This window comes from Antrostomus carolinensis, unplaced genomic scaffold (assembly GCF_000700745.2).
Source record: "Antrostomus carolinensis isolate BGI_N321 unplaced genomic scaffold, ASM70074v2 scaffold14535, whole genome shotgun sequence".
NCBI lineage: Eukaryota > Metazoa > Chordata > Aves > Caprimulgiformes > Caprimulgidae > Antrostomus > Antrostomus carolinensis.
Window position 1 is genome coordinate 12,046 of NW_010318537.1, and position 10,909 is coordinate 22,954.

General features: G+C 49.8%; 1 protein-coding gene across 2 annotated transcripts in view; it reads left to right on the forward strand.

Annotated features, from left to right (window-relative positions):
• Positions 1-10,909, forward strand: part of HDLBP (high density lipoprotein binding protein) — a 19,585-nt gene extending 8,676 nt beyond the window's left edge. For both annotated transcript variants that reach the window (XM_010168941.2, XM_010168942.1), the window contains 16 exons: positions 1-88; positions 346-459; positions 790-876; positions 1,048-1,179; positions 1,487-1,705; positions 2,886-3,107; positions 3,338-3,556; positions 4,250-4,388; positions 5,118-5,272; positions 5,900-6,004; positions 6,716-6,850; positions 7,439-7,582; positions 7,773-7,958; positions 9,327-9,443; positions 9,912-10,040; positions 10,785-10,909. The exon at positions 1-88 is cut by the window's left edge and continues 11 nt beyond it. In XM_010168941.2, coding sequence (XP_010167243.1) covers positions 1-88; positions 346-459; positions 790-876; positions 1,048-1,179; positions 1,487-1,705; positions 2,886-3,107; positions 3,338-3,556; positions 4,250-4,388; positions 5,118-5,272; positions 5,900-6,004; positions 6,716-6,850; positions 7,439-7,582; positions 7,773-7,958; positions 9,327-9,443; positions 9,912-10,040; positions 10,785-10,871 — 2,278 coding nt within the window. In that variant the 3' untranslated portion in view covers positions 10,872-10,909. The remainder of the gene's footprint in view (positions 89-345; positions 460-789; positions 877-1,047; positions 1,180-1,486; positions 1,706-2,885; positions 3,108-3,337; positions 3,557-4,249; positions 4,389-5,117; positions 5,273-5,899; positions 6,005-6,715; positions 6,851-7,438; positions 7,583-7,772; positions 7,959-9,326; positions 9,444-9,911; positions 10,041-10,784) is intronic.

Here is a 10,909-nt window from a genome sequence, read left to right on the forward strand (position 1 = left end):
GGACCTAATCATTGAGCAGAAATTCCACCGGACCATTATTGGGCAGAAGGGTGAGCGGATCCGGGAAATCCGGGAGAAATTCCCAGAGGTAAGGCTTTCTAGGAGATGAGGAATCCAGAGGGGATATTTCCTACTTGGGTAGTAGACACATTGTCACCGAAGCCATAAATTTAGTGGCTTTGTATTATGTGTGAGAAGATAGTTATTCTGGCCAGAGGCTGCTAACATGGTTACCCATTTCCAATTGGGAAAGGGGATGCATAGGATCCTCCCAACCTTTGCATGTGTCTGACACAGCAATTCTTGCATTTGCTTGAGTTGACTATAAATGACCACCTTCTGCAGGTTATCATCAACTTCCCAGACCCTGCACACAAGAGTGACATCGTCCAACTCAGAGGTCCCAAAAATGAGGTGGAGAAGTGCACCAAGTACATGCAAAAGATGGTGGCAGACCTGGTAAGGGGGACTTCTGTCTGCTCTTCTCTCTTTCCTGCCTGAGTAACCTTGGAATAAAGCCAGACTGTACTGGCTTGGCTAGGGCTGAAGCACCTCAAAATGAGGGAGCTGTGGACATTGTTCTGGCTGGATTGGAGCAGGGGTGTAGTACCTATTATTTAAGGGCTATAGAGGAAGGTACTTGGCTTTACTTATTCTTGCAAATCTCTTGTATAGAGGACTTCCTTGGGTCTAAGCCTATTGTTAAAAGCTTCTTTATCTAGTTCCTGGGACAGAGCCTCGCTTGCCATGACAGTGTAATCTTCAGTTCTCCCTTCTTTTGTCCCTTAGGTTGAAAACAGCTTTTCTATTTCTGTCCCCATCTTCAAACAATTCCACAAGAACATCATAGGGAAAGGAGGTGCCAACATCAAGAAGGTGAGATATCTTTCCGATCTCCAGTGCTCATTATGGTCACTTCCTGCAAGCTACATCCCACTTGCTGCTCTCTTCTGCTTATTGGTGATGTCCAATATAACCTCCGAGGGCTTTTTTCCAACATGGGACACCTCTGAGATGATTTTTTTTTTTCCTTCCCCTTTGTGGCAGATCCGTGAAGAAAGCAACACCAAAATTGATCTCCCAGCAGAGAACAGCAACTCGGAGACAATTATTATCACAGGCAAGAGAGCAAACTGTGAGGCTGCTCGCCACAGAATTCTTGCCATCCAGAAGGAGCTGGTAAGTGAAGTGACTGACGTGTTGTAGATGAGGGACTTAAAATTTTACTAGAAGACAAAAATACACAAGAAGTGCTTGTAGTGGGGGAGGGCAGGAAGGAGACATGTGTCAGTCTGTTCTTGATTCTTACACCCAAGTTTGTGGCTGCTCATGTTGGGAGTAGCTGGTCTCAAACCCCTCTGGTCAGGCATTTCTTACACACAGAGCTCTGTAGAGCTACCGGCAGTGTGGGATTTGGAGGGTAGGCAGAGTGGGTGCAAACACATTTCTGCAGTTTGACTAACAGCCAGGTACTGTCCTCTCTTAGGCCAACATCACAGAGGTGGAGGTCTCTATTCCTTCTAAACTGCACAATTCCCTCATTGGCGCCAAAGGCCGCTTGATCCGCTCCATCATGGAGGAGTGTGGTGGAGTCCACATCCACTTCCCCACCGAGGGCTCTGGCAGCGACACCGTGACCATCAGGGGCCCAGCCCAGGATGTGGAGAAAGCCAAGAAACAGCTGCTGCACCTGGCAGAGGAGAAGGTGAGCCTTGTCTCATAGGGGAAGGAGCAGATTGTTTTGGCCAGCTGTTTCTTTTCAGGGGTTGAAGTGATCACCTCTGCCTGCTGGAAGCCTCTGGCATCAGACAGCCTAATCCTCTTTTGAGGGATTTGAGTACAGTGTGAATGATTAGAAGGAAACTGCTTCCATCGTGTGACAATGAATTCTTCCCCTATGGGTAGAAGAACTGGCTGTAATTGTTCTTTGCCCAGGCTGGGGACAAACTCAAAGGGTTAAGACTCCTGTGGCTTGAATGCTATTGGGCATCCACACTTCTCCAGACTGGCTTGGTGAAGGGGCTGGAGAACAAGTCTTACAGGGAGCGGCTGACAGAGCTGGGGTTGTTTAGCCTGGAGAAAAGGAGGCTGAGGGGAGACCTTATCACTGTCTACAACTACCTGAAAGAAAGGTGTAGAGAGATGGGTTTTCAACCAAGGAACAAGTGACAGGACAAGAGGAAATGGCCTCAAGTGGTTCTCAGGGATTGGAAGGGGTTCCCCAGGGCAGTGGTGGAGTCCTCATCCCTGGAGGTATTTAGAAGATGGATAGATGAGGTGTTCAGAGGTATGGTTTCATCGGGGACAGGTACAGTTGGACTCGATGATCTCAAAGGTCTTTTCCAACCAAATGATTCTATGATTCTGTGATCTCCTTTACTTTTTTTCTTGATCTCTGAATTCCAGCTCCAGTTCTTCCATTTCACTGCATAGATCTAGGTTTGAGAACTTTGGGTTACAAGACCTTGCTCTGAGTTGTGACTGACTGGTCATTTTAATAGCAAGAAAAAAACCCTTTCTAATATCAGCATGGGAACACATTCTCCTGATCGTTGGTTGCCTCTGCTGCCTGGCTTACAGCAGTCAGTTAGCAAATGGTTATGCTGCCTTGTGTGAGTGTCAGACCCTGCTCCTAGGGAAGTCTTTTCTGCTCATGTTCTCACCATTCATGCTGAGTGTAGAGAGCTTTTCAGCCCTGAGAACTTCTTTCAGGTAGTGTTTTTAAGACATTGTATTCTTTTTTGACTTTGACAGCATGCTGCATCTACCCTGCTCTTGCAACACTGTGTATGTGGGTACACGTAGCTTACCTACATGCGTACTGTTGATGCTGATGCGTATTTTCTATATATTGACGTGTTCCATGGGTATCTGACTCCTTTCAGCAAACAAAGAGTTACACTGTGGACCTCCGTGCAAAACCAGAGTACCACAAATTCCTTATTGGTAAGGGTGGTGGCAACATCCGTAAGGTGCGTGACAACACTGGGGCCCGCATCATCTTCCCAACCTCTGAGGACAAAGACCAGGAGCTGATTACTATCATGGGAACTGAGGAGGCTGTCAAAGAGGCGCAGAAGGAGTTGGAGGCCCTCATCAAGAACCTGGTATGAACTACTTTTTCTACTTTCTTTCCTGTCTCTGTAGCAAGATGTAATGAGTCAGTGTGGAGGACCTGCTTGTCCTAAAGCCATCTGCTGCCCTTCATGGGAGCTCAAGAAAATCCTCCTTGCTGTCACTTGTTAGGGTGAGGTTTTAAACTGATTGCTGTCGAGTGCAGCAAACTCATGCTTATCACCAGTACAGGCAGAGTTGACTGGCTGTCATCTGTTGGCAGGATAACGTGGTTGAAGACTCCATGGTGGTTGACCCCAAGCACCACCGTCACTTTGTCATCCGGAGAGGGCAAGTTCTGCGTGAGATTGCAGATGAGTATGGTGGTGTGATGGTCAGCTTCCCGCGCTCTGGCACCCAAAGTGACAAAGTCACCCTCAAGGGAGCCAAGGACTGTGTGGAGGCAGCCAAGAAACGCATCCAGGAGATCATCGAGGACCTGGTATGTCACAGGAAAGCTGTTTCTTCTATACTTTGTTGCTTCATCAGTGTGCTCCTTTAATCTGCTGTGCAGCCAAGCTTTTTGTGAACAAGTCCCATAGTAGTTCTGGGATCTGAAGCTTTGCTGTCAACATATAAGGTCTGCAGACTTTAGATCCCAGCCTGCGGAATGACAGCTGTCTCCAAAATGAAGGAATTGCCTCCTCTGACCATCTTCTTTGCTTTTAGAAGTGGAAATAAGAGACCCTTCCTTGGTGAACTTCTAGACATTAAAAGATGTCACAGGAGCCTTCCTGTGCGTTTCCATGCCTGGCCTTGGGCAGTAGTTGCTCTGTGGGGTTTCCTGTGCTGTTAGTATTGTCCTTTGGAAGCAGCCAACTGTCAAACCTGTTCTCTTCCTTTCCTTCCTTATCTTTTTCCTTTCTTCTAATGCTTCCTCCTCTTCATGGTAATAGAGAGCTTGAGCTTTGGTCTCAGAAGCTTTTAACATCATGGCTTGGAGGCCATCTTCATTAAGAAATCCTCTGCTAACTTCTTTGAGAGAGGAAAGATTCTTTGAGTTCTTCCCCTGCCAGCAGCTGTTGTCTTTTCTAACTCCTCCCTATGTCCATTGTGGATTTCACTATGCACAAGCATCCTGTTCTCTGGTGTGAAAGAGGCTGCATCACCATAGAGCAACTCTGCTTTCTCACAGGAAGCTCAAGTGACAATCGAATGCACCATCCCACAAAAGTTCCATCGCTCCATTATGGGCCCCAAAGGATCTCGGATCCAGCAGATCACCCGAGACTATGGTGTCCAGATCAAATTCCCTGACAGGGAGGAGAACCCAGGTATACCCGTGGATGCATGTTCGTGTGGTAGTTGGGGTGATCAGATGAGTTTAGTGTAGTGTGGCCTATGCTCTGTATCAGTGGAGATGTCCTACTTAAAATCTGTGGAGAACTGACCCCAGGTGTTCCTTGCAGTGTTCTTGAATCTGGGCTTAGCATCAACCTTGCCCTCTTGGGAAGAGGGAGAGTTTTAGGAGGTAAAAACGCAGACCTGTGTGTTCTGAATGTGTTCTCACCTCAGAGCGTGCAGAGTACAAGGACCTACCACAGCAAAAAGGGCTCTGCAGGCTTACCAAGATCTTTCTGCTCTCCTGTGCTCTCATTGCTGGGTGTACTGAATTTGGCACCTCTGGGACCTGTTGGATGCTCTGGCCTAGCACCAGCCATTCTGCTGTACCATCCAGGGCTGTGCTGGTCACCTTCCCTGGTGGGGAAGAAACTGCCAGCCTTACTTGTTGTCTCTGCTCAGGTCTTTTCTGTGCAGGCAAAGGCAATATCAACGCTGTGCAGAAAGGTGTGGAGGAGGCTGTCTTGGTGAATGTTTTTACTCTGTTCATTCCAGGCTAAACCATGGCAAGCTCCTGTGCTAGGAGTAACCTCCTCCACAGCAGTCTATACTGTCTGACCTCTCCTGGCAAAGCCCAGGCTGAGCCTGAGAATCTGAAGGTGGGAGATAACAAGCAAGGAGGAGGCTCTGTGCATTTAACACCAGACTTTCCATATTTCCAGCCCCTGTTGCAGAGCCAGCAGTGCAGGAGAATGGCGAGGAAGGTGGGGAAGGCAAGGATGGAAAGGATGCAGATCCCAGCTCTCCAAAGAAGTGTGATATCATCATCATCTCTGGCCGCAGGGAGAAGTGCGAGGCAGCAAAGGAGGCCCTGCAGGTATCTGGCTTTCTAAGCCCCTTAGCCCTGTAGGGTGGTGACACCCTGATACAAGAAGCCAACTGCAGGCTTTAGTGGTGGTAATCACAGCTCCTCAGTCAAGGTTGCGATCCAAGTGATCACTGTAGAAGTGGTCTGTACCGCTCAAGGAGGGTCCTCTGATTGCTCTGTGATTTAGCCTGGCGGCTTGAATCAGTGCCTGACCTCCCAATCGCTAGAACTTGTATGCAGCCCCGAGTTACTTGCCATAAAAGTGTGACATGCTTGTTTTATGGAGCACAGCTGGAAAGAGGAGGAGTCTGGATTGAGGCTGAATCATTCTAGCTTTAGCAGACCTTGCCGTGCTCTTTTAGTGATGTTTTCCAAGTCTCTGCTAGATGGAAGCCAAGGATATAAAAACACCCTGTCCCCAGAGGCAGGGATTAAGACTGCTTGTTTGGAAAAAAATGCTTTAACACCCAACAGGTCATTCTTGGTGTTTGCAGTTGTACTCTCTTCCTCTGGAGTTTGTATCTGACTACAAGGGAATGTACCTCAGTTCAGTAACAGGTTCTTTGGGCAAGTATATGGCAAGCTGAAAGGCAGAAGAAGTCTTTCAACTGGTAAACTATGCTCCCTCCCCTGCAGGCTCTGGTTCCTGTCACCATTGAGGTGGAAGTTCCCTTTGATCTTCACCGTTACATCATTGGCCAGAAAGGAAGTGGGATCCGCAAAATGATGGATGAGTTTGAAGTAAGTTGTTGCCCTTCCTCCCATCTTCTCTGTCTTGGAGAATCTGTAAGTGACCGTGTTTGTGGTGGTGGCAATCAGTCACGACATACTTGGGACTGTTGTAGCTTGACCATGGAATACAGGCTTTGTGGTAAGAAAATGAGACCTGTGTGATTTAGTCCCCGGCTCCAGGGCTCAGTAGGTTTCTTGCTGAAGCTGTATCATCGGTGTTGATGCCATGAGTGTTGCATGACTTGTTTGCTGCCTACAGGGGTTCCTCACCAGTGTGGGGTTTGTTTTCCTCCTAGGTTGTAGGAAACAGCTCTGCTGTGCCTATCTGCTGGGGAGAATTCCCTAGAAGCCCGCAGGGACTCTTGGGGCTGATGCAGCTTGATTGCAGACAGTGATGTTGGAAAATGTATTTGTTTCCTCACCTCTCCAGGCCAGCACAGGGACTGCTGGGGATGAAGCCCCACAGCAAAGCGATGTGATAATGGCTGAAGAAACAGAGTTCTAGTCAAAAACCATCTAGACATGGTCCCAGGCAACTGACTCTAGGTGGCCCCAGATGACCTCAAGAGGTCCCTTCCAACCTCAGCCATTCTGTGATTCTGTGGTTTAGGCTGTCTGGGTGGGAGCTGGTCTTAGCGACAGGGATGATCAGCAAGATGCCAGCCTGCAGTGATAGGCATCACAAGTGATAGAAATTGATAATCACTTCTTGTTACTCAGGTGAACATCCAGGTCCCTGCTCCTGAGCTGCAGTCGGATATCATCACCATCACTGGGCTGGCTACCAACCTGGGCCGTGCCAAGGCCGGGCTGCTGGAAAGAGGGAAGGAGCTGCAAGCTGAACAAGAGGATCGGGTAAGGCCTGTGCCTGTCCTTCTTCCTTCCAGCCAAACAAGGCTTCAGCCTCTGAGTGTTCCTTTCAGAAGCTGCACAGACTCCTGAGACCCCTCACCTTTTAAGAGCACCCTTAGGCACTCTGCGGGTGTGGAGTGCTCATAAGTGGGTTACCCAAATGTAACTTGTTTAACATGAACTGACAGGAGAGTTTTGGGATTCTGCTTTAGGTAACTTTGGACTGTCCAGGGCTCTATCACACCTTCACGTACCATCATGACCTTGCATAGTGGGAGCCTCACTATGCTAGGAGATTCTCTGTACCTATTCTTGTTGAATCCTTATCGCAGCTCTGAATAGGCAGGCGAGGAATGAAGTGGATGGTTATTTGCTACTATATTTTTCTGCTGAATTTGGCAAAAACATAAGGCCCCAGCAGGTGGATGTCTTGGGTGCTCTTCTGCAGCCACATACACTCACGCATGACCCTGCAGAATCTGTTCTACACATTTCAGAAGCCAGAAGGAAACACTGGGACTTAGATGGACATCATACACCAGCCATGGTGCGTTCTCTGCTGTTTTTTTCACTCTGCTTCTCCTGTTCCAGGCCTTGCGAAGCTTCAAGCTGACAGTCACTGTGGATCCCAAGTATCACCCTAAAATCATTGGGCGGAAGGGAGCAGTGATCACTCAGATACGCACAGAGCATGAGGTCAACATCCAGTTCCCTGACAAGGATGATGAAAGCCAGGTGAGAGGTCAGAGAGGGTGCAAGGAGGGCAGCTGGTTGTCTGTAAGCATAGGAAGCACAGCATCTTCTTTAGGGTTCTGAACTCCCTGTGCTGCCTTTGGATAAGGTGGAGGGTAAAAGGGATTACCAGGGAGAAGTCTTGCTCAGCTGCTTATGAGCCCAGTCTCTCACACATTTCCCTGTTCCCCAGGCCCAAGACCAGATCAACATCACTGGCTATGAGAAGAATGCTGAGGCTGCCCGGGATGCCATCATGAAGATCGTTGGCGAGCTGGAGCAGATGGTCTCTGAGGATGTGACTCTGGACCATCGTGTTCACGCACGTATCATTGGTGCACGTGGTAAAGCCATCCGCAAAATCATGGATGAGTTCAAGGTGAGCGGTAGGGTGATGCGGCACAGGTTGAGCTGGGCCTGGGTGGCCAGTACCACTTGCTCCTGTGCTAAGAGTGTGATAGCAGCTTGGTGCTAGGTGCTGAATTCTGGAGCATGAGGCTCACATCTTGTGGTCCTTGTGTGTTGTGCCTGTTGAACACCTTCAGCTGGAACGGGCATAAAAGAAAAGCCAGTGCTGTCCTGCTCACCTCCAGCTCTGTCACCATGAGCATGTGAGCAGAATCCCTGGGCCCGGACACCCTGGTATGGCCTGGGCAGCAGGGCTGTCTGGACACCACACCTAGACACCAGCTTGAAACATCTCCACACCTCAGCTGTGAGTCACCCTTCTGGGAGCCAGGCAGGGAGGAGGCTGAGATCTTCTTGTCTTGCTGGAACACAGCCAGAAGAGGAACCTGGAAATGCCTCCTTGGTGTTCTGGGTCAGCCCTGCAAACAGCACTGCGCTCTGTCCCTCTATGCAGCCCTTTTGGTGGGTTTCTCGCAGACAGGGTCCCAGATGATCCTCAAAGGGAGGAGGTGGTGATGTCAGTTACTCCCATTATTGGAAGTGGACAGCCAGGCCTGTTGTTTGGGGGCTCTGGGAGGAGACTGTACCCAAATACCCTCAGCTTGAGCTTAACTCAAGGAAATCCTCTGGATTTCTTTGTTTCTCTAGGCCACTGTTGATTCCCTTGACTTTGAGAATCTTGCCACACTTTCAGGGCTCCAGGTTTGGCAAAGACAGCTGACTCTGGGACAGGCAGCGGTGAATGTGAATCCAGAGTGATGAGACTTGACTGGGCTCAGTTGTTGAAACGAGCTGTTTGGTTCCCAAATGAACAGCCTTTGGTTTTGGTCCTGTCCTGTGTGGTTTCCCTGCACCCATCGGGAAGGCAAAGCTGTAAGAGCTCAGTGGCTGTGTGTGGGGTATGCTAAGGCAACTCCATAAAGTGACAGGCAGGCAGGATTACTCTGCTGCGGAGGAGACAGAAAGCTTATTGTGCTTCATGCTAATGGCTTGCTGCTGAAAATGCTTGCAGTAGTATGAAGACCCTGTCTGGAAATGCAGCCGTCTTCTGCATGTGCTGCAAGTGGTGCACAGAAAACACTGAGAACAGCAGGGGCTGCTGGAAGATGGGTCGTTACTGCAGACTCTGTTCTGCCTTCCTTCGTGGGGGAACTGGACAGGCTTCAGGGCCAGGCATGTTCCAGCGCACCCTGCAGTGTATGAACTATGGAGGTCCTAAACAGACTTGCAGCAGTGAACAGATCAGGGCTTTTCTGTGAATCCAGTGATGAGGGTCACAGGGAGTCTGTGACTTTTCAGATGTGCAGATGTAAGTCCCGTCCTGGTCCTTGTGTTGCAGGTGGATATTCGCTTTCCCCAGAGTGGAGCTCCTGACCCCAACTGTGTGACTGTGACAGGACTCCCTGAGAACGTGGAAGAAGCTATTGATCACATCCTGAACTTGGAGGAGGAATATGTAAGTGTTCAGCAAATCTGTGCAGGGGCTTAGCGAGGACTTCCTCTGCCACAGAGCTGGATGTCTGAAGTATCTCCATGTGGTATTTTCTACCGCTGCATTGGAGAACTCAATACCTGTGCAGGTGGCAGTCAGCTCTTGTCTGCAGCCGTCCCTCAGACCAACTAGATGCAGAGCCCCAGGCTGTGCTCTGCAAAGCAGTGTGAGGACTGGTCCCACTGTCCAGGAGAGGACAGTGAATGAGAATGCTGGGACACCACCATTATGTGGACATGCTTGCCTTGCTGCAGCTTGCATCAGTTAGGAGTTGGTAGTCCTCGGACTAGTGCAGAAACACAGTGTTTAGTCATTGTAGAACAGGCTGGTGACCTTGGATGAGTTGCAGCATAGTGAGATGGTGAGGGGCAGGCATGTTATACCAGTTTGAGGAACTATCCTCTTGATAGTAACTGACATGTGTCACTGCAGCTTGCAGATGTGGTGGACAATGAGGCAATGCAGGTGTATATGAAGCCCTCTTCACATGAAGAATCTAAGGCCCCCTCCAAGGGCTTTGTGGTGAGAGATGCTCCCTGGGCCACTGTCAACAATGAAAAGGTGAGTGCTGCTTCTGCTACCAGCCTGGGGACACAGGGCATGTGGCACTCTCTGCCAAGGACTCTTTCTGAGGTCTGTTCCCACTATCCCAGCTGCGGAAGTGGAGCACTTGTCCTCCCTTGGTGGCAGAGAAAGTAGTGAAGAGTTCTGCTCTTTGTGGCCCCTGCAAGCAGAGGGCAGGCCTGGGCTCTGCCTCCAGCTTCCAAAGCACTGCTGGCTCTTTCTTCCAAATGCCTTGCCCACACTGACTACCCCATTGTGGAGCTGTTGGGAGAATGGGGGACCCTTGCCTGAAAGTGTCCTGCCAGGTCGTGTTGTTTTTAGGGGTAGGGACAGGACCCTGGGACTTCTGAGTTTTCTGCTGCAGCACAGAACCAGCTTGATGTTTGCAGCTGTGTTCTGGTGAGAGCAGTGAGCTGGGACATGTGGCAGCTCTGTCCTCAGCTGTCCCAGCACTGCTGCAGGACTGGCCTGACCCCATTACAGTGACTGAGTTACTGAGGTTGGACCCTTGGAGCCCTTGATCCACCTGTCATTCACTCCTATCTGCGTCCTTCTAAACATCATCTCTAGGTAGCTCGACCGTCCACCCTGGGCAGTCCTAAGGACACAGTGATCCTTTTTGGCCCTCACTCATTGTCTCTCTGCCCATGGGACATCAGGAACACTGCGTAGTTCAAGGGCACACCGTGCAGATCCACAGCAGGGCAGGAGCTTAACTTCTTCCCTTTTTGTTTGCTCTAGGCCCCTGATATGAGCAGTTCTGAAGACTTCCCCAGCTTTGGGGCTCAAGTGGCCCCCAAGACTCTTCCCTGGGGACCCAAACGATAATGACCTGGAAGCAGAAACTTCTCCAGCCCGCTGACCTG